Source organism: Motacilla alba, chromosome 12, assembly GCF_015832195.1.
Source record: "Motacilla alba alba isolate MOTALB_02 chromosome 12, Motacilla_alba_V1.0_pri, whole genome shotgun sequence".
NCBI lineage: Eukaryota > Metazoa > Chordata > Aves > Passeriformes > Motacillidae > Motacilla > Motacilla alba.
In genome coordinates, this window is record NC_052027.1 from 14072318 (window position 1) to 14100132 (window position 27815).

Genomic DNA, 27815 nt, shown 5'->3' on the forward strand with positions numbered 1-27815 from the left:
TAACATCTCAGCAAAGCATTCTGATTCTCTTACCTTGCTCTTTCTCATCATTAGTTTTGGAGTTGAGTTTAGAGAGGTCCTAAGCCAGGACTGGGTGACCACGTGAGGTGCTAGAACAAAATGTTCTCTCGGGGTGTCACCATAGAAACACTTGTGGAGTATTGAGCTGCTTCATCCAAACGAGCACATGCTGCAGTTCTCAGAAATTATCAGGGTTACATTGGCCTCCCTATTGTGAGTTACCTTGTCAGGTGACTGCTGCTTACAAAGAAGGTTAGAAGTAATCAGGAGCTGGTTAAATAACCAACTTGTATGATGAAAAATTGTGAAAGCAACATTCAATTGTTAAAAGTCAAATCTAACCCTTTTTCAGCTAAACTCTAGTGAAGTAAAGAAGCTTGGTAGCTAGAAAGCTGGGAAGAAACTTCCAAAACTAGAAGTATTTCTTCCTCTGAAATGTAAACGTGGAGGTACATATAAATAATTACAGCCTATAAAATCTAGAGTTTGTCCTGAATCCTAACTGACCCAAAGAAACTGGAGGCTGGAATGATTGACACTTTCTGTGATTGTTGTGATGGCACCTCTTGGCTTCCCCCTCAGCCATCAGTTCCACAGCATGAGAGTTCTCAAGTGACATGCCAGCTCCAGAGCTCTGCCCTGTTTACAGTGCTTGTTTTTTCTTAACATATTTGATTAATGCAGGCTTAAAAAAGAAGGGATTACAGGCTGGTGTGTGTTTATTTCAAGAGGATAAGCTTCAGCGCATTGCACAGCCATGTATATCTTGTGAACTGCATATGGATTAGGAGTGTATGCTGCTTTTACTTTTATTAATGAAATGACCAGGTACACATCAGCTTCTTGCATCTCTTACCTGTCCTTCTGATTGAAGGTTTTGGATACTTGAGGCAGGCAGGGGTGGAGTAGAAGTGTTCAATGAACCATAGGCACCAGAGGCAGTGCAGGTAATTGGAATGACTGCAGGGCAGCTTGAAGAGGAAATGGTTTGCTGTTCTTTCCAGAGCCTTAGGTGGGGGTGTGAGGGGTGACTTGCTCTAAGTCCTCTTGCAGACTGATTCCAGAGACATCTGGTGTGAGCCAGCTCTCTTCTTTCCCACTGTCTCTGTTGCATAATGGTAGGCCTCATCCCAAACTAGAACGGTTTGGTAATAGATTTTGTTGAATGACATGGCTTAAATATGGAAAAATGCATGTTAGGAAGTAAAGAGTAAAAATTGTATCTTAGACTGTGGTGTAAAACGTGTGCTTTTTGTGTATCACGTGCCTTGATGTCCACATATTTAATTGTAAAAATGTCTAAACATGAGAGTTTTAAAGGAGTAGTGTTTACTGTAGGCAAACTTTGTGAGAGAGAGACCAGTGCTCTGTGAATGGGAGATAAGTCGTGCCGACCATTTGACAGTTTGTCTTGTATGAACCTTGTAGCAAATGAAAACTTGTGTAACTTTGGTCAGCTATGTGTTAGGCTTTTATTCAGGCAGAAAAATGGGTTAATGTGCTTGGAGTACTTTTTTCTTTACTGCTTTTTGCAAGATGTTAACTCTAGTTAAATTTTTAAATCCTGTTTCTCCTTTCCTTTTACAGAGTGGTTGAACAAGAAGCTCAGAGGTCGCAGCAAGTTTCCCAGGACAGAAAAAGTCCCAGCAGAACCAACGGCTGCAATGAAAACAGGCCCATTGACATCCTAGAGATGCTTAGTAAAGCCAAGGATGAATATGAACGAGTAAGTAAATGTCTCTTTTCTGGAAACCAGTTTTTAGCACATCAGCTGTGCTTTGTTGAAAGGATGGGCAGTGTCTGCAATAGTTCCAGCAGCCTTGTTTTCAGAGTGATGTGTTGTTCCCTCCCTCAGGAGCACTGTAGGAAACATTCTGTGATTTCAGGCAAGATGGATTGAGTCCCGATCATGTGGTCCAACTTGAAGTGTAGCAGGGTGGACCCCTTTTATAATGATTTCTCCTGCTGTGATAAAAATCTTGTCTCTGGGAGTAGCAAATAAAAATTGCACTAAACAGCTTCTGTCTCTTCTTAGTCTCAAAAGATGAACTGTGGTGTTAGAGACTGAGGCATTCAGTTTGTGGACTCTGTGAAGCATATTTCTTATTAGCTGTAGACTAAGTGTAACAGTACTGTTCCTTTGTCTTTCTGTTCTCCAGTTTATTACTTGTGTCCTGTCTACTGTTTCTCCCTTTAATAAAATAATTCATCTCAGAAGGAAAAGCCTGTTATCCTTTGCCAGTGCTAAATCCACAAGATTACATAATGAGGAATGTTACTTCTCTTAGGAAAGAATTACTTTATATAGTCATGAGGACCAAATTCATACATGCTGGGTGAATATAAAGGTAATGTGTGGGAGATCCAAAAATGGAAGCAGAGATTCTGAACACGCCTCTTCCCCAGAGTAATAATACAGGAATGTGCCATAGTAAAGCAATATGTGAGTATAGCATTGCAGAACCATGGTGTGGCTTCTGTGCCTGTGCTGCTGGGAGAAGAGGGAGCACATTTGTACAGTGCTTGATTCCTTCCAGGGGTTGATTGTGCTGCAGAGTTCCTTTGAGTACTTGAAATTGAGTCTTTGTGAGATTCTGGATGGTTACAATACAGTGTGGGACGAGGAGAAGAGAGTAAGCATGTGGATTAAACTTTGTATGAGCCATCTTAACCTGTCACTGTCTGATGTACATTGAGGTCAGGGCAATGTGATAAACAATACAGTATCTTTGACTCATGCTAGATACTCATTTCTGGAAATCACTCCTGTGTTCTTTCAATGCTTTAAAATACAGATTAAAAAATAATTAATTCCAAGTGTGTGTCAGTGCTGTTTAGGGAGAAAGTGTCTCTGTATGAAGGCCAGCATTGTGCAGGTAGCAGCTTTTGTGAGATCACAGAAGGAAACATCACAATCTGATTCATCTTTCAGTGGTGTATCAATCTGGACAGATTTGAAGAAATTGAAGTCTTTTTGCAAAGAAGGGAAAAAGCCCATACCACAGGAATGCACTGCTTTGGTAGTGCCCTCCTGGGTGTGCTGAAGCCTTTCTCCCTCTTTGTCCTTGCAGTATTGGATAATACACATTTCCAACAGATGGCTGTTGGATGACTTGGGATATTCCAGCTTCTCTTCTAATTTTCAGATCTTTGTCATATGAGAGTACTGAAAAGCTTTTGCTAGAAACAAAGTTCCTAAGCATCATGGATGAAGCTCTGTAGACATGTCAAATTCTGATGAACAGGAACATATGCAGATATTTTAATGGACAGACAACATCTGTGGTGCCAATAATACAACAGTGAAGTAGGCAGGGCATGGGCTACAGCAGAGCTACTTCAAAATTGGAGGATTTGTATCTTTATTTCATCTTATTGTTGTATATGTGTGTCTTTGTTTCTTGATATTTTTAGAACACCAGGGAAACTGGAATAATTTCTTCATTTCCTTTTTGTGTGTACATGAACCATAAATGAACCTGTCCATGGTGATCCCATGAGAGCCTGCTGTGATTGTAGTGCTGTACAGTTGTCAGAAAAGCAGAACTGAACAATGTTGGTCACATTTCAAGCAAACTTCTTTGGAGAATGTTCTGTTGACCACCTCAGCTTTAGCAACAAACCCCTGGCACATTAATTTTGGAGCTCTTGTAGCCAATGTGTGCCAGTGTTAATGTGATCAAGTAACCAACTTGTTTGGAAGATGCCTTCTTGAGAGACCTTTCCTGACTAAATTTTTTTGTTAATAATTTTATGGCACTTGGTAATTATGCATGAATTTGTATTTAGGAGCAGAAAGTACTTATCTGCTGGTACATTCCAGATGGATCATACAGTAATCCTTGTGTGCAGCCCACATGAGATTGGCAGAGTGTCAGCATGAGAAGGGGACAGAGGGAGTGAAAAAGAGATTTATGAAGGTCTGAGTGCTTTAATCTAGGATTCCAAATCAGCTTAATCCTTCAAGTACACACTACATCAAGCCCATATGTGAAAATGAATGAACGCTGAGATTTTTTTTTAATGAAGTGAATGGATGCTTTTTATAGTGTGGTTTTGTGTTTGTATTTCAGTTTGAGCAGGGAAACATACTGCAGCTTATCCTCTAGTGAAAAAAGACTCCGCCTTTCCTGATTTTATAACTAAAAGGCCTCCAGCCTTTCAGGCACAACGAGTTTTGACCTTCAAGTTAGTGGCTAAAAGTCAGAAAGATGCAAGAGTCTGCTTCTCTCCTGTGTCCTTAAGTCACAATGTATAGGTTTGATTTTGTATTCATTACTTGCAATTGGAATGTGAAAACAAAAGAATAAAGCTCAGATTGCTTTTTAATCTGTTGCTAAAAAGTTTAACCCATATTTTACTGCTCTGGGTAAGATACCAGAGCAATCACCATGTGTTGTACCAATGGTTGAGCTCTACCATATGCATCAGGTGTAGTTTACCCATTGAAAGCTGGGTTATTCTAGTCTGGGTTTTTCTGGTGATTTTAACAGTAGTAGAATATCTGTATTTGTTTATTTTTATGTTTATTAAAGATGAAAGTCAAATCCATCTGAAACATACTGTGTTATAATGCAACTCTCTTGCCTGGTTTTGTCTTGTTCACAGAAAACCAAATTAACACCTGAAAATAAATGTACATGATTGGTTAAATCTGATGGAAGTAAATCAGTGACAAGCTGTCCTTCCATCCACTTAGAGTGCTTTCCAACAGGACTTTTTTTTTCCTAAGCATTTCTAGTTTGGGTTCTTGATTGAATGAAGTGTAGCAAACTTTTCTGTTAGCAGCCAATGCAGATACAGGATGTGAACAGCCCACCTTTTCTTTAATGTATCATTTTTGTTCTTGGTGAAAAAGTATAAAATCAGTTCTATTTTCATGTTGCTTTTCTTATAATAATAAAGAGTAAAAGTTTTATGACTGCATACCAGATTCTGGATGTCTTGGTGTGATTTTTATTTCCTAAAATAAATAATAATATTTGTGAATTCCGCAGTGTCTTACAAAAATCAGTGCTTTGTGCATCATCTGTATTTCAGTCCCGAGTGCCATGTAAATAGGACTGCATAGTGGGTAAATGTAGACTGAAACTCACGTATTTATATTAAATTTTTTTTCCATTTTTTTCCCTCCTCAGAATCAGATTGGTGACCTAAGTATTATATCAAGTTCTGGAATGCAACAGAATTCAAATCCTCCAAAGCCAGAAAGCACAGAGCCTTCAGAACAGAAGCCTTCATTACAAGTGCAAGAGCAGGTATGTTTCATCCAACCATAAGTGAGGGTTTTTCTTTTTCATTTAGTACTTTGTTTTGGTACCAAAATTGATTTCTTTTGTTAAGATGCCTTCAGTGTTTGCCCAATGTATTATTGCTAAACAAATTAGTTTGAAGACTTTTAGGATCCTAAATTCTGTCTTTTGACTTAGCATTTTAAAAATAAGAGGCTCTGTCCACACCACTGTGAATATCCACGTTTAAATGGGCCCACTTGGCTTCTGGAAGAAGTCAGTCCGAGGTAATGTGTGTAATGACTTGGAAAGACAGGGAGCAGGAACAGATGACCGTGCCTGCTGGTCAGGTCTTTCACTCAGGAACTCAGGCCCTGGTCTTCTGTCTCAGACATTTACTGAAGGTTTGTCTCTGCTTCAGAGCCACAGCTGTGGTCCTGCACGACGAAGCTGGGGATTGATACAAGACTTTGTAGAGATAAATTTAGAGAAAAAAGTAAGTGAGCTGTGCAGTACCTGAACCGCCTGTGACAGGGAGGTGCCGTGGGCCTGCTTGCAGTGCCACCCAGTGGGCGCCGGGCAGGCACTGCTGGTGCTCCTCAGAAGTGTCCCATGGAAAACTCCTCTCCCTGCCGTGCATCACTGGGGTGCTTCTGATGCAATAAATCACCGTACCCGAGAAGTGAAATCCCCTAGGAAAACGTGGGCAAATTTGCACTTAGTACTTGTAAATGAAATACACAGTTTGGAGGAGTAATCGTAGTTCCTAGTTCGGGTTAGAGCTGGGGCTGGGCAGCAGGAATCTGATTCAGGGGTAGGGTAGTAACAGTTAATGAACTAAAATGAGGGGTGGGGAGTTTCTGGGATTATTTCTATCCCAGCCCTTCCAGCCCCTGAGCAGCACCTCTGTGTTTGGGTCAGTGATGGAGTGACCCCTGGCAGCCAGCTCTGTTTGCTGCATGCCATGTCTGGAGACCTGGCACCAGGGCTGCCTGAGGCTTTGCTTTCAAAGCACATATTTTCTTTGGGTCATTCCATGGAGACTGTACAAAATCAGCTGAAATGCTCCACCTGAAAGTGCATGGAATTGCAGAACAGGAATCAATTAACTAGTAAAGGAAAAACTGGAAAGATAAGATTCTAACAAATTGCTCTGAAGTAATTAAAGGGAAAGTTGATTTATGGAACATGTAAAATGTCATATTTTTAATTCTGTTGAGCTATTTAAAATATTAGCTGCAGAGATACTGGAAAAAATTAATTGGGTAACATAAGTGATAGTTCTATAAAGCAAATTAACTTGGTTCAAATATATCTCAAATGTGTTGGTTCTGAGTCACATCTTTAGTAACATGGACAACTGAGAGACTACTGGAAAAACATTCCATTTCAACTATAAAAATATACATTTTTCGTCTAATTAAAACAGATGGCCAGTGAAATCAAAAAACAGTGTGCATATGATAACTACAGTGAGATTGCTAAATCCCCTCCAAAATGTCACACTTGCATGTTGATTCACTTCATCTCATACTAAAGATACCACACATTTGGGAATAAAAATAAATGTCTTCTGTATGATAGTGTGTAGTTAAGTGTTGCATCTTGGCAATTCAAAATTAAAATCAGTTGTATCATGAAATGCTTCTGTGCCAGCAGTCTGCAAAACTGAACCAGACCACTAGTACTGAAGCATGAATAAGCAGAGCTGGGACTACAAAGTTTAATTTATCTGAAATCATTTCTGGAAAAACCCTCTGAGCAGCATAATTCTGTTCCTATCAAATAAAGTGATCTTGTGGCCTTTTTGCAGCCCCTTGTGATTTCATCAACACTCAAAGTACACCTCAGCCAGACAAGGCAAAAGAGGTATTTTATACTCCATGCTGGAAAGTAATTTGAGGTTTGAGACTCTGCAGTCTGACTTGGATCAGGGCATGGTAGAGATTTCAGTTTATTACTTGACTATTGTAATGTATCGATAAAGGAAGGCTGGTTGATTAATCTTAGTGAAGTGAGCAGCTGAGTTTGAAATGATCTGGAACAGTGATTTTTCTCTTAATGGAATCTTTATGGTTTAAGGACAGGTCTCCAGAACAGTAGAATCAGTGGAAAATAGTAACAACTTTCTAGGAAAAGATTGCTAACATAACCAACAAGGTTTATAAACTATAGTATGTCCCAGCCCCAAAATGAAAGGGTGCCAGTCTTTTAACTAGCTAAAATTGAATAACAATGACAGTAGAGATGAGTAACCTGGGCAAAAGATAGTGTGACTTCAAGCTCAAGGGATTCTTGTTGGGCTATTTGTGGCACCTGTGCTGCTGTGCCTTGGCTGCTGTTCTCTGTGCTGGGGAAATCAGAGCCAGCAGAGCAATGTCATGGTGCAGTGGTTGTCATTGTGAAGTAGCATCTTTGTTTAGACATACCGTCAGAATACACTGGAATTGTGCTTCAGGCCATTCAGTCTTCTGAACAGAATGTTGTATTTCAGTCCAGCTGTTTTACATAACTTCTGGTCCTGTGCAACCTCAAAAAAAAAAAAAAGGAAAATTTTGAGATCACTGATGTTAATAGTGGTTTCTTTTCTCTTTACTGAAACACATTTTAAAATATTTCAGCAAAATATGATGTTCTTAAAACCATTTTTTTCTAACAGTATCAGTGGTGTAGGCTAGATATATTTTTTAGGAGAGACTAAAGGACTGGTAGATGCAACTGTGTACATTTAACGTACTTTTCAAGGAGATACATATGTAGGTTTATAGAAATTCTCTTACCTATTGTAACATCTACTGCACTTTGGCTAGGAAAACTGTCTAGGCATGTATTGCTAGTTCAGTTGTGCAGCTTCTGGTTTTTATGTTCCTTTCCCATCTTTTAGAGTATTTAATTATTTCCAATTCTGTAAGTTCTGTGAGGATTTATTCAACATGTATGTTTTTCCTTTCACTTCCCTCAAGTGCCTTGTGTAGTTAGGGCTGATGGATGATGGCAGGTGCCATGTTCCTGAGAGAATGCATAGCCATCTCCCTTCCTGACTGATGCTGCCGAGATTGTCCTGAAATGGCCGTAAGGAAAAGCCATGCATAGCCAGGATGTTCCTCATAAATTAAATTAATTTAAAATTCCTATGAATAGGGCACCTGTGGTATCCAAACTGTGTTTTATATGCATTTGACCTAGTTGTCTCTCCTAACTTCCTTGAATTTGTAATAGACTGTGTGAGCTGCACAGTGCTGCATCTAGTTCTAAACTGAAATCTTCTCCTTTCTTTGTAGCCATTTCAGTCAAGGCAGAAGCATCTGACTTTGGAGGAACTGTTTGGAACCTCTGTGCAAAAGGAACAGCCTGCAGCTCCATATCCCAATCCAGAGAGAATGGAGAAGCTGCAGACAGATGTATCTGCCAGAGAGCAGCACAGTTTGCTTTTGCCTTTTTCCTTTGACCAGTCACCAGTAATGCAACAATCCCTGGGGAAATGTGAAAGTCCGAGCGTTAAAGCCAGTGCCAGCCAGCAGGACTGTTTGACACCTATGATAATACCTCCAGCTTCAGTTTCCCAGCCTGAGCTGAAAAACGTTCCAAGCTATTCAGTTCGTTTAAGCCCTGTTCTTAATTCAGCCTCAACAATGGAAGCTGCCCCTGCTCAGATGCTTCCTGGCCTCAAACAAAGCAACAGTATAATGCAAGTTATGCAGCAAGCTGCCAAGCCCATATCCCCGCTGGTGAATCAGCCGCCATCTGAAGTGAACCACGCTCCACAGAATCTATTGGCTGGCCAAAGCCAGCTCATAGCACCCTTGACTACAGCGAACACAGGGACTGTTTCAAATGCATCTCATACAAGTGTTGATCTTCTCCAGAAACTCAGGTTGACCCCACAGCACGACCAAACACAACAGCAGTCTCTCACTAAGAGTCCCTTAACACCAAACATCTCTGCCTCGGTTGGCCAACTTGCAACACCAGAAAGCTTCAAAGAATCTCACAGTAAGCCATCAGCCTTGAACAGCAAGATAATCTCTCCCCTTCAGGTATTCTGTGCGCTTTGATATTCGTGAAGCTTTAGACTACGTGTATTTTTTCCTTTGAAAACTGTGCTGTTATATATTAGCTGTTTGAAGATAATGAAGAACTTCCACTGTGTGGTATTGATTGAATGGCTAAGTTAGAAATTTGGTTCCATTAGTTTTGTCTCATTAACACCTGCTGTCATTGACAGACCTGTCTCTAGAGGAGGAGGTTTTCAAACTGCTGCTGTTAGTGGGTGAATAAGTCCTAAAGCTTTCATCTTGTGTCAGAAAAGTACTGCTCAGAGCTGGGGATGTGAGAAGGGACGGAAGGTTGGAGGCTGAGCACTGTGGTGGAAGATGATGTGTGCAAGTCTACAATACAATTAACAATTTCCTTTTTCTGATTATTTTGCTTTGAGTGTTTTGTACTCCTTCAGTTTTGACCCACTTCTTCTGTGGGTACTTGTGGGCTACATTGAGATACGGCTTTATAGGTTTGCCATAATATTGAAAGCATAAAACATAAGTTCAGATTTTTTTCTCTTTTTCCAGCTTCCCATTGATTACATCAGTTTTACAGAATTTATTGAATTATATCTAAAATCTTGAAATTTGCAATTTTGTGGCTTTCTTAAAAACAGAGAACGACCTCTAGAAATTGAGCTGTGGATGGTAACCTGTGAATTTTGCCTTTTTTTCTCTTTCCCTTAACTCAGACTGTACAACAAAGCAAAGAATCAGAAGTATTTCCACAGCCGAAAACTTTGTCTAAAGCAAGTCAAGTAAGTGGATAAGTACCTCTGCTAATCAGTCTCAGGGGTTTTCTTAGGGGGGAAAAAACACAGCTGCAGTACCCAGTTGATATCTGAAATAGTCACTGCCCACTGACCATATTGAAGGAGATGTTATGAAACAGTACTGGAGGAAGGGGGAGTTGCTGTCAGTGCTCTGCTCTTGTGCAGTCACTCTTACTGTTGGCTCTAATGCAGAAATGAAAACACATTTTTGGATTTGCAGCCCTGCACTGAGTTTGTACCATTTGAACTGGGTTTTTTTGTGTTGCAAGCAGGGAGTACTAATGCCATAATGTTGTAGTAGGGTATATTAACCTTGGCCCAACGTTAAGCACCCCACAGGCTTAAAATGCAATCCTTGTCTTGCTGTGTCTCAGTTTTCTTGAGATACTTTGTATCTTATGAACTAATACAAAGCAGAAAAAATTGAAGATGGAGAAAAAAAATAACCTGTAATTGCTACTACAAAAAAAAAAATAACCTGTAATTGCTACTATTTGTGATAGCAACTTTTAGCCTGCTAAAAGCAGATCTAAGATTCTTAGAACTGCCTTGGGTAACAGTTTAAAATAATGTCAATATTAAGTTTCAGGTTATAGTTACAAAATAACTTGATAATAGTCAAGTGTTCAAGAACTGGTTTTAATTACCTTTTTGTTATGTATTCATTTTAGGACACCATCTGTATTTTATTTCTGCTTTTCCCTTATGCACCCACTCCTTTCTCAGATATGTGGCCTCATTCTTGTCAAACTTGCTCTCCATGGAAGCAGTTTTAGTAGCATGCCCAGATCTGATTGTGAAGGCAAAAAAATGGCCCTACTTGAAGCAAAATGCTGTTTTATCTACTGGGATGCAATAAAATAAGCTCTACAGTCTGATCATGACCCAGTTAGCAAATAATTACATAATTCAAAGCATTTTATATGTATTTGGGAATTTTAAGAAACAGGTGCATACTGTATAGTAAACTGTCAGTTTAAACACATTGTCTTCAGCTGAAATCCCACGCTGTGAGTCTCCACAGTTTTGACTACGAGAAAATCAATTTTCTAGTTCTGCTGTTGTTGATCTTATTTTATACACATTAAATTTAGATGGCTTTGGAGGACTTTTTCCTCTGAATGTTGTTGGTTATCCAAGGGGAGCTCTTTCTGCTGACATATCAAACGTCTTTACAAATCACATTTAGTGTTGCTTTTCTTTGGAGTGAGATTGGCTTATTTTTTTTCTTTTTTCTTTTTTTTTTTCACCACATTGATCATCCTGGAAGCCTGAGCAAGACAGATATCAGCCTGAGTAACAATTGCAGTTATCAGGAGATGTCAGAGTTACTCAAAGAGGATGTTTATTCTTGTCCAGTTGATGCAAATGTAATAGTCCTATAAATGTGCAATTTATGTTTAAAATAAAAAGTGGTAAAGGCATTTTTGTAGTGAAATGGAGACAGACCTGTGGAATGATGAGGTGGGAAGATGGTCCTCAAAATATTTCCATCCTTCATCCCCCCAAGGGAAAACAGAATGAGAGTATTTCAGTGTACGCCAATGCTTTAATTATAATTCAGCAGTCCTATTAAATATGTTTGAAATGCGCTTCAAATTTGAAGTAAGTATCTGTGGGAGACCATAGAAGTGGGGGTGCAGGAAGCAGGACTGATCCTTCTGAAAATTCTGAAGGAAAATAATTTGCTAAACAGCTACAGGCTCCTTAGATTACTGAGGTGAAAAGCTCAACTTTGCTTGTATGTGTTCTGTTCTAAAAATTCTGGAAGGTAGCAACCACATTAGTAGAAAGGAGTCTGCATACAAGAATGTTCAAGGCTGCTACCTTCTTCAGCTTTGAAAATTATAAGTACTATTGGTACTAACACTAATCTTCATAGGCAGATATTTCTTGATTAGGAGCAGCTATTCTGCAATATCTGACTGAATAATTGTGGCTGCAATTTATTTCATTTTCTTTATGCTTATCTCTTCAGCCTTTACAACATCATTCATCCTTTACTGAACACAGTGCTTATTAATTTTCTGTTCTTTTACAGGTTGCACCTCCCCAGTTTGTTACAGCCACGACAACAGTAACGCCTTCAGTGCTCTTGTCTCCAAGTGTGTTTCAGCAATCAGCTACAAAAGCTACTGAAGTGGAGAATAAAGCCAGCTCTTCTTCGCCTTTAACACTTGGAACAACAGAAATTCAGACTACACCTCCTACTGTTCTCAGCAGGTCTCAGCTTCAAGAAGCACTGATACATCTAATAAAGGTAGTGTCTGTACAGAGCTCAGAGTTTCTGAGGGATGGGGTTCCAAGCACAGAAGGCAGCACTGACAAGTTCTGTACCCCTGTAACTCCTTTTGCCCTGAAAGATTAGAAAAGATGTTCTTTTCTTTTGGAAGGGGCAGATTACTCCACACTGTACACAGAGTGTGGCACAGCTTGCTGCTTTTGGTTGATGTGTCCCCTCACATCCATATGAATTTGTAGACAAGTGAGGAGTAACTTGCAGTAGTAGAAGCTGGGATGGAATGGGAGTTGATTTGCTCTCTTTTTAAGTGTTACACTTCCCCAACCTTTCCTTATCTTTACTTTTAGTGTGTTTCTTTGAAATGGAAATTGCCAAGTTTTAGCTCTGCTATTTTTAGGGACTAAAAAGTTCTGTTGAATTAAATCTGTGATGTTGGGAGCAGCTGTGCACTGAGATGATTTTGACCTCTAATGTCATGGTGAAGTTGCCATGAATGACAAACTCTTCTTTCTTAGCTCAGGATTCTCTTGCTCACTCCATGCTGGTGTTAGTAGAGCTTTACCCAAAATGCAAGTCTAAAAATAACAAACAGCATCTTCCCAGTGACCAAGCTGTTAGGACCAAAAAGGTCATTACCAGATCCCGTCGTTAGGTTGCCTGATTTATCTGTTCCATTTTACATAACCTCTTCTTCTGCTAGTGTGTATGGGTTTTCTAATTAAAGACTTAAACTAATCTTGGGACTGAGCTCACCTGCTAATATTCTGAGTGGTGATTTTAGGGAGCTGACAGGAATATTTGTCTCCAGTCTTTAGGGAGAGAGAGCTGAATGAAGACCAAAATAGGCATATCCTGCAGCACGGGAGTACTCACACAGCACTCACAGCAGGATACCAGTTGCTTTTCAGGTCTTGTCAAGAGAGTATTACACTCTCAAGCTAACTGAGATACCGGTCTTGTAACATGTCATTTGAAGGAATTAGACTCAAGAAATATCTGTAAATATTGTCCATAGATGAAACCAATTCACTTCCCAGTCATGCTTTGACTTGGGAATTCTTGCAGAGCACACTGCAGTCCCATTCGGGCTGCTCTGCCTGACAAACAGCATCACATCTGACACTCAGGCAGACTTGATTGGGAGCCTGTACATAGAATGGGATTCTTTGTGCCTAAGACTATGGTTTGGACTCTGCAGGGAAGCAAAATGTGGCCAGGCTGACACAGTGACCCCGCTTTGTGTGTCTGGGCATCCGGAGTGCCTGGTGATGCCTTCAGCTGCTGACCAGCTTCATGGTTCACAGCCTGTGTGTTCCAAAAGCGCCTTTTGTGCAGGCACACAGCTCCTTCCTTTGCCAGCTGCAAGGAAACCGACATTAAATTAAACTTTTTTTGGCATCTTTTCACTGATGTTTCTAATGTGTTTCTGTTTTTCCTGCAGAATGATTCCCGTTTTCTCAGCACTATCCATGAAGTCTACTTGCAAGTCCTCACCAAGAGTACAGACAACATTAAGCTATAATTGAAGCTGAATCTACTTAAAACATGTTCATTTTAGAAACAATTATGCCTCATCTATAAAACTAATATTTTTGTAAAAGAATATTTAGTTTTCAATGTCTTGAATTTGAACCTGTTAGGAAATATTATTCCTTAAATACTTATGAAAGTAATGTTCTCAGAATGATCTAGGTTTTCACTGTGATCATCACCAGCAAACTTTTTTTTATTGGGGAGGGGACTTAAGTTGCATTTGAGCTCTCATTAGCATTAAGTGAATGTGCAAATGTTTGCTCTGGCTCTCATTCCTGGCTGTATTCATTGTTCAAGGATTATAGACTCAAAACTATTTCAACCAGCAAATGCACAGTATAGTACACTACAGCACACCAGGACCAGATTCAGTTGTGGGAACCTAGTTCCAGTTTGGAGGACTAAGGAAAATGAGAGCAAATGCCTTGTGATTAAGTGTGAGGAGGGAAAGGGTCTGGAAGCCAGGCCATTGGAGCTAAATCTTTAACAAAAGGTCTAAAAATGTGATTAACTCAATACATTGGCAGTCTCTAGCTAAGGCATCTAAATTCATCTTTTCAATATTTCATTAATCATATTTGTTTCTTCGTTACTGACATAAAACACCCAAGTGGGTAAGGCCATTTTCTCTGAAGAGGCAAAATTTGAAATATGCAATATCTTCAGTGATTGTACTTTTTTTTAAGCAACAAAGGAGTTGCATGTTGAAGTTCTCATTTTGAATTTATAGTTAGAATACCACCACTAGAAGATTCTCCTCCTGTTCAGCAGTTTGATAAAATTTAGACATTTTGTTTCCTTTTAGCTTAAGGATGGACCACACCGTAGTTGGCTTTCACTCCTCAGTTGTGTTGGAACTGCAGTGTTGAAAACTATGCAGATGGGAAACAAATGCATGCTTTTCTTCTGTTGCCCTCTCCCCAGATAATTAGTGTACGCTTCACAGTCTGAAGTTAATCTAATTAAAACGTTACTGCTTTGTATATGTGATTTAGTAAGTCACTATTCACTAAGAATTTAACTGGGTACTTCCCCATTGGAAATCAGAAAAATTTTAATTATACTTTCTTATGCTGCTGTGTTGGTTTACCCATGGGTTGTATTTATTTCTTAAAGGCATGCAAAGGTAATTAATCTGAGTTCAGGTCCCAACATTTTCCAGCAATAGTAGTTTAGTTTTTTAGTAGAAAAGTGTTGGGTTATTGAGTAAAAAGATAATCTGTAGTGAGTTGTGATGCACTGCTTCATTCTTTTCCCTCAAGCACTATTGAAATATGAAGCAAAATATTGTTTGGCTCCTTACAACAATATATGTAAGTATAGATCTCCTAAGGATTAGTTAATGTTGACATAGTCAAGGTGCATGGCCATTTCATTGGAAACTAGTAATTGAGCTTTAATTGTGACTTGTTCACAAATCAGGATGTTTTAGATACAACAAATATTTACATACATTCAAATATTTTTATGTATTTGAACTATTTTAGGTTTTTTTCTTAGCTTTTTAGTGGAAAATATATTTTGTTTAGCACTACCTGCCTTCTGAAAAGCTCTTCTCAGCCTTTGAGTTCAGTGTTTCCAATTAAAATATATAGTATATTGTTAGAAGAATGTTCAAGATTCAGGGAAAGATGCTAATGTGCATTCTTCAAGAAGTATATTGGATTTAATGGTAGCATCTAAATTCAGCAATACCAACTCAGACTTCTTAAGGAAGATAGGAACTTCTTCCATCAATTCTGGAGTTGCAATACTGTGTATGCACATGACCAGTGAGATTTGAGTTAGATTCAAGGTCTAAACTGATTTTATGTTGGGCTTTCTAGGAAAAGTTTCACTGAAAGGGACAAACCAGGGGGCAGTTCCTCTGAACAAAAATGGATGGTCTAAGCCAAATACAGGGTTGCTCTTACCTAGATTTAGCGGAGATGGAGTCCGTAGCTTTTCATTTTCATGGACAGCTTCTGGTTTCTTCAATGAAAGATTTGATAAAGGTTTGTAAGAACAGAAATGTTGGAAGCTGATAGTGCACGTTGGTACTGTTTGCTAAATACAGTCATATCCAAAGATCTGTAGAAATGATAGGAAGGAGTTGTATTTTGAGTTCTTCAGCCATATACAAAAGTAATAATACTTTCAATATCCTTAACTTGTGAGGGTTCTTGTGCAGCTGGAAACAAGCAGTTGGCAGATCCTTACTTCACTTTGGTTTTGTAGCGTCCTTGTAGCAACAGGTTGATGGTTTACTTCCCTGCCCAAACTTTCCAAATGAACTGGCAGAGGAACGGAGTTGGAATTGTAGTGTCCACAGCAAACTTTATCCCTTGAACTTTACAGCATGTGTTTGTTCCAACCTCTGTGTGGGGCCAGCAGACATGGGAACCCCCCAGTGCAGAGGTGTGACAAGTGCCAAGGGAGTGGCAGATAAACAGATGAACTCCTTTAATGAAACGCTCATTGTAAAACACCAGCTCAATTACAGTGTAAAAGCTGATTGTTTTTTTAATGTGCACTCTGTATTTAAAAACCTTTTTCCCGAATTATTTTAAATTTTTGTGTAAGTTTGAAATGACCAGCTAGTTGAAGTGCTTGATTTGTGTTATCTGCATGTAGGGATAACCAATGTGTAGCAAGTTACCTTGGGGCATCACAGAAAATTATTGTGACCATTTTAAAGTTGTTTTTTTTTTTAATTGCTGGCTTAATGGGGATTTTATCTATTCTTTCTGGGAATCAAAATATTATTAGTTCAGACTACACTCCTCCTGAGGTTTTGTGGCTCACATTAAGTTACTTTAGGTTTGAGTTTGGATTTTTACTTTTTCCCTAATCAAAGACAGTTTTGAAACCTACAGCTGCTGAAATGTTCAGGAAAATCAAAATTCTCAGTTTTGTAGTTAGTCTTTATCTGTTATTTAACAATGCAAAGTTCATATGAAAGGTGCCTAACAGTTATTAACTTTAGAAGGAGAATATCTTTTCAAATTCAACAACATTTGCAGAATGAGTGATAAAAAAAAAATTCAAGTGATTCATCCTGATTTAATATAAAATGTGTAATTCTGTGTATAAATACTCAATATTTAAACACTCGCTGCTGGATGTATCATTTTTGTTTGCATTTCTAATTGCTTCGTTTTGATTTATTTCTGAAATCCATTATGCCATGTGTAGTCACTGATAGAATTTCTGCAATGTTTTGGAAAGCAAACTTTAATTTGGGACTTCTTGGTTTTTAAAAGTATTCTAAACAAATCAGCCACCTTTTTGCCAGGTATTTGGGTTGCTTTGTACAGCATATCTTAACAAGAGGAATGTGTGCAATATGTATCACCTCATGTTTGTCTGGCAATGTTACGAAAATGTTAAGATGCAATATCTTCTTTCACTTCAAGCTGGAAAAATTGCAGTATCTCTGATTTGGTGGTGTATTTATTTTTATCTATTCAGTGTATGGGCATATGGTTAGTTAGGTTCTTTTATGTGCATTCTGTGCTTTTAGTAATTTCTGAGTTTTATCACTTCTGCATATGCACCGGTTGTAGCCATTTGCATGTTCTTTCAATACGAAGACGATGGGGAAATGGGGGCTTCAAGGAAAGATTTCTGGAAACCTGAATAATTGTAAGTCAAAAAATGTAGATACTGCATCATTAACGTTTTTGGTATGGTGTGGGTTTTATAGCACCTATGTATGTTTGCAGTTATTAAGTTATTGCATAAATGTTTAAGAATGAGCATTTTTTTCATCCAAAATTTTGTATGTTTGCAAATATATTTTTGTAATAAAACTTCAAAACAAATGTTTCAGCACCTCCTAAAATCCTGTGACGTTTCCTTTTATTTCTAGAGTTCTATGAGCCTACTGGAAGGTTCAGTTTTTATTTAGGGTTAATATTTTTCAGAGAAGAAACTCAAATTCCTTCTCCCTTCTGGGGGTTTGCATTTGTCCACATAGAAAATGCAATCTGACTGCTTGAAGGGCACTGAGGAACAGCTTCTACAAGGTCCTCTGCTGCCTTGTGCTTTGAATTTGATAAACAGAAAAGTTTCCTCTCACATTAAGAATGCAGCTGCACTTTCACTGGCTCGTAAGCACAGCTCTGTGTTTGGTGCCTTCCTGTATCACTTTTTTATGGTATCCCCTTTCATCCATCTAGACATGACATTTGATTCTCAGTCCAGTGTTGGTCTTTGGTCCAAGACGTTGGAAATTGCAGTTGTCCTCCTGCCATATCTGATTGATATCATGCAACGGTTGCTCCAAATTTCACAAAGTGAAATAGGGAAGAAAAACATAGAAGTTCATCTTGAAATTAAATAAAACCTTAGGCCTAAATCTCTAAATGTTAGGTAGATGCTAATTCCCCATTTAACTACTCACAGGAGCTGGTGATTGCAGGGCAGGTCAAACGTCAGGGGAGGCCACTGGAGCATGGCATTTGTTGCCCTGATGGTTCATTTTGGACTGATTCCTGTACTATGTCCAGAAGCAGATTCTTCTAATAGAAGACTGCCATACAAAACAGGTACAGAAGTCATGGATTCACTGCAATATAATTGAAAAAACAAAGTGGAAAACTGCTTAGAATCAAACTTTAAATTCTGGAATCTAGATGTAAATTCTGTATTAGGTGTGTTGCCGGTCTGGTCAATATCAAGAATATTTTTTTCATTCTCAGTGCCATTAATCTGTTTGTCTTCTCTGATCCAGATATTCCTCTTCACTGGTACACACATGAAGTGCTGTCCTTTGGCTTGGGAGTAAGGGAATACTTCTGAATTTCTCTGTGTAGCTCCAGCTAAACCAGGCACTATACACTGTACACTTGATCCTGTGTGCTCTACACTCATGTTTTTTGAAAGTGTATGGCAGAATGAAGCCAATTCCTGCTATGATGGTGATATGTACTGGATAGAATCAGGGAATAGGCATTAGGCTTCCTAAAGCTCATCATCTAGAATTCAAATTTCATTTACAGGCTTGCAGAATAAAATAACAACTAGTTGTAGCTCGTGTTCATGGGCCAAATTAATTGAAGTTAGTGGACTCGTGTTTGGTAAGGGTTCAGCTACACTTCTTCTCACTATAGAAGGTAATATAGAGAGTAACAAACCTGTCATTCCTACAGTTGTTTTTTTTTTGTTTGTTTGTTAATAGGATGCCTTCAAGTTGCTAAATAGTCTTTATTATGACTGAGGTAAATTTCAGTTTAGTTTTCTAATCAAAATATTAGAAATTTTAATGTATGTTATCGAAAGATATTTCCAGTGCCCAGGTGTGGATTTTTTTCACTTCACACAACTTCAGGTGTGAATCAGCTTTTTTCATCTTCTAGATTGATTGGGGGATTTATTTTTTGACCTGACCTACTAATTTAGGAGAATTAAACTTCTGTGATAGACCTTACTTAAACCTAACTTAAAATACAGCCATGTAAAATTCATCCTTGTCAGTTATGCAACAATTTTTTCGTAAGACACTCCTAATCAGGCTCAAAAAGCATTGAGAAAAGAGGGCAGTGAAGAAAGATTTTTATCAGTTGCTGCATTTTTGAAAGAGTACTGGCAATAAAACAAGAGGGAAAGACAATGGAATAGAAGATTCCTGAGAAGAAAACAAGGGAAGAAATAGCAAAAGCTACTCATGTAAACATGAAATGAAATTCATGGAAATATGAAAAGGGATATTGTAGAGAGAGAGGTATGGCCTGTGAAGGTATTTCCTGAAGCACAGAGGAATTTAAGTTACAGTTTTGCTTCCGTACTGCTGCATGTCTTCAGGTGTTCTCAAAGCTCAAATGTGGATTGCCTGTGAGAATTCAGAGTATTTCAGGGTGTGTTCAGAAAATGACTGGGTAGGCGTGATTTCCTTGCTCTAATTCTTCAGGTCTGCTGTGGAGATTTTAACCTCTGGTAATGAGGCAGCACAGTGCAGTTGACTGATCACAGCAGTACCTAATTTTTGTCTTTGCTTGGTGGCCTCCCATTACAGTTTAAAAGCTGCTACACAGAACAAGGCTGCTCATACCTTGTTGCCTTTTGTCTTTAATTTTAAAAATATTTCTACCAGAATCCATTCTTTAAAATTCAAGCAGGTTCATTTTACAAAATCAACCTTGGGAAATAAAACCACAAAAGAATAAGCTTTATATGCTGGCTGAAATGAAAGTACTTACCCTTAGGCCTTTCTTGGAAACATGCAGGGATGTGATGTAAATGCACAAGTTTTACTTCTTTTCTCCTCATAAATAAGTTATGAAGCCTTTAAGAGCATCTACAGAGCAAATATCACCCAGCCTGGCTCCTGTAAACAAAACTCTATGTTGGTTTTAATTTAGACAGCATATGACTTGCACATCCTGCTTGTACTTCTTGTGGTTTGGAAGAGGGATCAGAGAGGCTGAGCAGGTTATCCAGCATTCTCCTGTAGTTTGAGATTTATTGGTGATGCTGAGTGCCTTCTCTGGTTTGTGTTCAAAGCATCAAACAAATTCACTTCTGTCCTCTGGGGACACAGTTCTCCCATGTAACAAAACTGCTGCAAAGGAAGCTTCTGTCATCTTAACCTCCCCACAAGAAGTGAGGTACAGGAGTGCAGTTGAAGCCTGCAGGGTCTGCATGTGTACAGAGTCTGTTGTGGTTTACAGCAAGCCCTGTTCCTGATGTGATCTTCAGGGTGGGAGGCACAGGGTGCCCATTATAAAGAGACAGCTCTACTTTTCAGTGGTTTAGTAGGAAAATCCTGCCACAACAGAAGCTTTTACAGAAGACCCCAAGGTTTGGTTAGAAACACATGCAGTACTTTTAATAAGGGTTTGAAAATAAATAAATATTCTTCAGCTATGAAGACAGCTGTCTGAGGGAAGCTGCTAACGTAACAGACTTATGTGAAAGTAATGTAGACTCATAGCCTGTAGTGCCTGAGCCTAGGCCTGTGATGTAGCTTTATCTGTAACATCATTTTAGATAAAAAAGCCTGATCTTATTACTGCTCCTATACCTGTTTTCATGCAGTACATATAATTTCTTACAATTACTGGTGATATGCTGCACAGACTTTAGAGTTTTTTCTTTTTCCTTAAATTCATTAGCAGCTAAATAATGTTACTACTGAAGATGAGCTGAACAATCTGTTCCATGTCTAACTGAAGTCCCTGTTTTTGCATGTGGAAGGATGTGCTGGTGGTACATAATGAGAGAATGCTCTGGCATCAATCCATTTCATCCATTCTTGAATGATTTCCTTCTCAAAGGGCTTCTAATGCAGCTGTTCTTTCAAAGGAATAGTCAAACCCTGTTGTGTTGCAGAGGTCAGGCTGAAGAGGATTTTTTCCACTTTCTCTCCTATGCCTTACAGCACAAATAAATCCTACTTTATTTGGTCATTACAGTTCTCTTACACCTCCTTTCTAAACGTGCACACCCTGTGAAAGTGTTGCTGTTTGGGAGATTTCACTTTGCACAAGTTATCATCAATAACTTTCTTCTTTCAATTTTGTCAAATTCAGTTAATTGAATACAGATATTCATTTAAACAAAGACTAAAGAGACTAATAACTTCTGAGCTTGTTTGAAGAGTGTCATAGAACTTGATCAAGAATCAAATAGAGAAAGCAAGCATGGTGAAGTAACTGTGGAACATCCATGTATTCAGCAGGCCCTTCAAGCACAGATGCAGGAAAAGGCCCTCAAACTCCTACTATGTAAGTATTTCATATTAACATAATTTGAAGAAATTGCAGCAAGAGAAAAGTCATATTATAAATTTAAATAGTTTTGTAAATAATATCTTTAACTGGTTGTACTAAACTAATCCAAATACCCCAAAATACTGCAATATTAGCCTTGCAAGCTTTGATTTAAATACTGTAATTTTCTTGCACTGCTAGTGGAAATATTTCCCTAAATATCATCAAAACAGCCCAAACCTAATCACTGTGAGTTCCTTTTAACGGTGTGAGACAAAAATGCTTTGGTTTTACTCTGGCAGGCTAAATGTTAGATAGACATAAAAAAGTCTCACTGCGTAAGACTTGTCTCGAGTTATTTGGCTTAATCAAAACATTTTTCATGTATCATAAAACTGTCATAATCTTCTGAAAACTTTGCGATTTTTTGGGTTGGGTTTGGTTTTTTTTAGTAAATGACGTTTTTATTTAGAGGCAATATAAAAATAACTGGTTTAAAATTGTTTTTATTCAACATTGCCTGCATGTAACTCAAAAATGATCTGTTCTTTTATGAAGCTTTCCGTATACATTTTTCCTTTTGCAGACAATTTTGTCAGCTGAGGAGAAAGTTTTAGTTGAGCTAAACTATGAATCTGTTCTGTTTGTATGTATCTTGTCCTTGTATCTTGCTGCTACAGGCTTCAAAGGTGGATGGATTTCCCTTCTGGATGTTTCTGCACCAGGTGCTGCACAAGAGCCCTGCATTTTCCAGGTTGCTGGTTATAGCTGTTTGTAGTCTGTGTAGCACAAACTGCTGTTCTATGGCAACTAAAGGATGTTGAGAGTGTTTTTCATGCTCCAATGGGAGCTGCAGAGCTGATCATTATTTCACAGACTGCTGAATATTCTTTTCACAGGGTGTTTACTTGAGTGTGTGCTTGTGCTTACCTAAAACCACTTGTTACCACTGATGAAGGAACAGAATTTATTTTGAGTGAGATGTGACAGTAAGGACTGAGTCTCTGGAAAATTTGCAGCACCAGACAATGGTGCTGACAATGTACTGCATTCTCATCCATCAGGCTACAATGACTGGAATTCCACCACAATTCCACAGTGAGTGGAACTCCACTTCTCTTTTTTAAGCTGCTCTGCAAATGAAAATAAACCCTGTGCACTACATGGAGGTGTTCAGGACTAGCAAGGTTACAGTCCAGGACAGCAGCGACTGGCGATTCCAGTTGTTTGGAATCCATACAGCGCTCAAACTGCAATTGCACAGCCTGTTGGTCTCCTCCCACGCCTCCAAGCATTTTCTTTACTCACTACTGTTTGGATTCTGTAGTGATGAGCTCTTACTAGACTTGGATTTGGCAATCTTTTGAGAACAGTTTTAAAGCAAAATTGGGCACATAGCCCCATGGTAGGTAACTGGCCTGAGTTCTAGCAGTGCTGAGTGCATGCAGCTCCTGCTCTGGTAAACAGGGTTGCATGTACTTATGTCAGCAATGCATTTTTGCAGTATCTCAGCAAATGTCAGTCATAGCTGAGCTTTCATGCTTCTGCTGCACATAATGCCCTGATGCTGAAACGTGGACGAAGGGATGGAAAAATCCAGTTATCCTGTGTATGTATTTAATAAGCTGTCTAGTCTAGTAGCTAATTCTGAAGCTAACGAGATGTGATTGTATGTTCTGAGCAAGGCTGTTAGTCCATACATTTGCATCCTTGGTTTAATCACATTGTGCATGGTTTCAGAGGCAAGTCTGAGGAATGTGGAAGAAATGTCGACTGTTGTATGCAATGTATACCATGACTGCAGCTATTGCTTTACAGTCCATCACACTTGGTCAAAGTTGCAGAAATAACACGCCTCTTCAGTAGATCAAAGAGGAGGCACTGACACAAGGTGGAATTTCATCCTGTGAATGCTTGAGCTGCTGTTTTAACAACACAATACCACAATAAGCACTCGGTGATGCAGCACAAGGATTCAGGGAACTGAGGGGGAGTTGTGGGCAGTGATCTCCCAATGACTTTGTCTAGGCTAAGTCTTAAAGTCTTTTTACCATTCAGACAACAATGGAGGAAACAAAAGAAGTTGTGAGCTGTAGCAATACTGGACTGATCCAGATCAATCCCCTTATTTTCTTACAGGAGGGAAACAGCACTATATGTCCAGCCAGAGAAGGCACTTGCTATGATTGTTGTTGCCAGTACACTTGGGACAGTTTGTGAGGGAGCCATCCAAGGCAATTCAAGAGCACATCACCACCATGATCACAGAGACTTGACCACAGGCCTTGCTCTTCAGTCAAAGAATGGAATCAGCCTGAGCCAACAAAGGCAAAAGCAAGGCTATGATCTGGCCAGTTTTTTTTTTAAAAAATTGCGAGAGAAAACAAAGGACATTGACAAAGGAGTGAGGAGTCACTCAACTCCACATTTTAGTTGACTGTCATTTCACTATGCCACTATCAGTGATTTATGCAGAGAAGAACAGTAACAGCCTGGCAATGTTCACCTCTTAATCACACTGTATAGAGAGAAAACAGGGAGTAAATTAACCTGTTAGAAGCAAAAACTTAGTGTAGAAATTACTTCATAGTTTTCATGATAACTGCTTCCATTTTGATATTTTTCTCCTGTGTTTGTAAATACTACCAGCCATCCAGAAAGATGAAATAGCCATATCACTAAAATAAGCTTTTCATTTCCTGGTGCAAATGTATTTATGAAGTTTTTTGAAATTTGTTTTTCTGCAGCTGAAATTGGGTGCAGAGCCATGTTTTCTTAATGTATCTTTGGTCAATACAAAACACTGTGGAGTTTGCCATCATAAATGTGATTTCACTTATGCTTGGCTTCATTTGAAGAACTTACTTTATGTACCTCTTCTAAACCACAGATTAGAGAAGACCAAATTATCCTGCCTAGCCTCCCTCAGCTGACATGGATAACTCAGTGTCAGTGAGATGATGGTCAAGCCCAATGTCAACATCTGCCTAAAGAACAGTGTTTAAACAGCAGGGGTAATAGAAAAAGTGTCATTCCCTTCCTCAGCGCAGCCAGGATTTTAACAACTGCTCTCCAATCAGTGAGCATGGTACAGAGCTCAAGCTAAGAAATGCTGCTGTGCTGCTAAAATGGTTCTGTGCCTTTGACTACATCAGCAGGTAGGTGATTCCAGTAGAGCAGGTCTATGGAGCACATGGCAAAGTGCTGAGGACTCCCCATCTGCACTATAAGGGAGTTTGAATTCTGATCCAGACTGGCTCTTGTCTGTCCTGTTGAACTGAATACTCATTAACAGCTGGGATGCATTAGCTGCTTTCTCAGACTGAATCCTCTGTTTCATCTTTATTTGAAAGGAATCCAGTTCATGAGCTGTGGGACTGCTCAGCAGAGAAAGCCAGAGCACAGTGAGCAAGGAACAACCAGGAAACTTGATCCGAAATGGTGGCTCAATGGTGGCTGCCTTAGTCTTACCTTCTTACCTTCTGGCCATATGGCTGCAGACGGAATCAAGTGTGCTGCTGCCTTGAGAAGGCTGACAGATTGTGGAAAGGATGCAAGAATGGACAGAGGAGAAGAGGAAAAGTTGTGCAACATGCTCACAGAAGTTGGTCACCCTCACTCTACAACATTAATTTGATTTTAGGTAATTAATTTGATTTGGGACAATGGCACAACCAGATCCTGAGCAAGATATTTGCTGGTGTGTAGCATATGTAAGGTTCAGTTAAGGATCTTGTACAGGGAACTTAGGTTTGAATTTACTGTTACCAACAGTTAGGCTAGATTCTATAGTTTAAAATCTGCAAAAGAAGAGGAAAAAAATCAGCATTTCTCATAGATGCTACTTGTAATTCTTGAGATCTTTCATATTGTCATATACTGACAATATTCCTTTGGGCATCAGAGCTCCAGGAGGACAAAAGAAGTCCCTATCTTGTACCAAAGTGGATTTTAAAAGGAGTATTGTGGGAAAACTGCTATTAAGAATGGCTGTTGATTGTCCCTGCCGTGTCTGGCAGTCCTGTTTCTGTTTCCTCAGCTAGGATATCTTTGGTATAATTTCCTGTACAAGTAGCTACTTTCTAGCTATCACATGTTACTTCATTTCCAAGCTGCTGTTTAAACATAGTGGGTTTGCAAGGTGTCTTTCTATACCCTGAGAGGAAACCTGCACAATGAAAGTGCATAAATACCCTCATTTCTTGCCCTCTGCTCTTCCACTAGAAGCTCTTGGCATTACAGCCCATGTCTTCAAAGTTCCTAAATTTAAACCAAGGCTTGTGTGATTCTCATCAGGCTCTACCCTATCCCGATTTTATTGTCCATAGAATTTCAAAGTGTATTACTGAAATGAAAAGATTTTGGTAATTGGTTTTGCAGAAAGAAAAACAAACAAACAAAAAACCAAAACCCCCAACCAAACCAAACAAACAAACAACTCAACAAACAAACAAAACCAAACCAAAACCACCACAAAACCAAACCAAAACAAAAAAAAAAAAAAAAACCAAAAAACCAAAAACCACCACAAAAACCCCACCACAGGTAGTAGGCCTACCCTACCCAATCATTTGAAGGTCGAATATAGACTGGAGCAGAGCAAATGGCAGTTGCAGCAGTTAACCTTTGTATAGTGCTCTCCAGAACAACCTCTGCACTTTGCTACTGTCAAGTCTTGTTGTTTGGCCCTGTTTTATCCTTCCTGGCCTATTTCCAGTCTAGTTTTTCTTCCAAAGAGTTTTATTTAAAAGATTTTCAAGGAAACAACTGATTAAACAATTTAAGACGACAGTTAAGCTAAGAGAGTGGTGTCTGCTTTTATTTCTTCTAATAAATTGGTTAGTTTATGGGAAAAAAAGTTTTATCATACCTTGCTAAATTTCACATGCTGCTTCCTACTGGCAGCTTGCCAAGTGAGTGAGGCTGAATGCTCTGTCCATAGAGGTGGCTCCTTTTGTTTCTGAAACCCAGAGTCTGCAGAGCCTTGAAGGTGAAGGTGAAGGGTTTTTTTAATGGGAGCGATTCAGTGTCTTCTGGAAGTAGACAATGATAGCATTAGTTCACTACATGTATCTAGAATATTTTTAAATCAATACTATACAGTTTCTAGGACAAACTACCAGTGGACAGAACACTGAAATACAGGAGGGCAGTGCAGGGATACCAGGTTGAATGAACAAGATCTGAGGTATCTTAGAATGATAGAATCATCAAGGTTGGAAGACACCTTTAAGATTGTAAATTCCAACCTTCAACCTAGCATTACTACTTTTTTTGTCATAGTTGTCTGATTAATCTTTTTTTGTTGTTGTTTCTAGATTGTGTCTTCTAGTGCCACTTGAGCTTTCTAGAACAAATATGAAGCATTTTACGTGCCTTTTTAAGTCTAGCATTAATGTCATAGTGTTCAGAATTGCTAGAGAAAATGTATTGGCTGATTGATGGCTGGTGAAGTCAGTATTTTATGTAGAAGTCTCTGTGTTCATCAAATTTTTTATACATATGTTATGGAAATATGAATTATATCCTGACAGGAAGCCACACGGGGCAAGTCTGCTACTGTTTCTCCTATGTGGAAACCCAGTCTACTGTTAAGCTGTGGGATACTGTAACATTCTTTTAAAGCTGGGAACAGACTGGGGCAGAGACCAACAGCTTTATGGAGCAGGGGTTGAATCAAACATGTCGAGGGAGGTGATCCTGCCCCTGTACTCGGCCCTGGTGAGGCACACCTGGAGTTCTCTATCCAGTTCTGGGCTCCTCAGTACAAGACAGACAAGGCACCGCTGGAGAGGAACAGTGGAGGCCACAAAGATGAGGGATCTGGAGCATGTCTTATGAGGAGAGACTGTGGGAGCTGGGCCTGCTCGTTCTGGGGAAGACTGAGGGGACCTCATCAATGCATATAAACATCTCAAAGACAGGTGCCAAGAGGATAGTTTTGGACTCCTTTCAGTGGTGCCCAGCAACATGACAGGAGCAATGGCCAAATCTAAACCACACAAAATTCCACTTCAACATGAGAGAACTTCTTTAGGTTGAGGATGGCAGAGCACTGGAACAGCTGCCCGGGGAAGGTGTGGGCTCTCCCTCCCTGCAGACACTCCAGACCCACCCGGACCCGTTCCTGTGTCACCTGCCCTGGGTGACCCTGCCTTGGCAGGGGGGCTGCCCTGGGTGATCTCCAGAGCTCCCTTCCAGCCCCAGCCCCGCTGGGATTCCCTGAGCGGCGGAGAGCGGAGAGCGCGGCCGCCTCACCCTCAGCGCCGCCGGAGCGCGCGCCG

At 39.4% G+C, this 27815-nt stretch overlaps 1 protein-coding gene and 1 long non-coding RNA gene across 3 annotated transcripts in view; one reads left to right on the forward strand and one right to left on the reverse strand.

Annotated features, from left to right (window-relative positions):
* Positions 1-17653, forward strand: part of DCP1A (decapping mRNA 1A) — a 32769-nt gene extending 15116 nt beyond the window's left edge. The window contains exons 5-10 of one of the 2 annotated variants that reach the window (XM_038149244.1): positions 1609-1747; positions 5160-5279; positions 8534-9289; positions 9985-10050; positions 12107-12325; positions 13749-17653. In XM_038149244.1, coding sequence (XP_038005172.1) covers positions 1609-1747; positions 5160-5279; positions 8534-9289; positions 9985-10050; positions 12107-12325; positions 13749-13829 — 1381 coding nt within the window. In that variant the 3' untranslated portion in view covers positions 13830-17653. The remainder of the gene's footprint in view (positions 1-1608; positions 1748-5159; positions 5280-8533; positions 9290-9984; positions 10051-12106; positions 12326-13748) is intronic. The other variant, XM_038149245.1, reaches the window with a different exon arrangement.
* A 577-nt stretch (positions 17654-18230) lies between these two features.
* Positions 18231-27779, reverse strand: LOC119705845. The gene is made up of 4 exons (XR_005258342.1): positions 27668-27779; positions 26402-26564; positions 20020-20147; positions 18231-18389 (listed from the first exon to the last, which is right to left on the reverse strand). It is a non-coding gene; the product is annotated as an uncharacterized LOC119705845 (long non-coding RNA).
* Between the last annotated feature and the right edge of the window lie 36 nt (positions 27780-27815).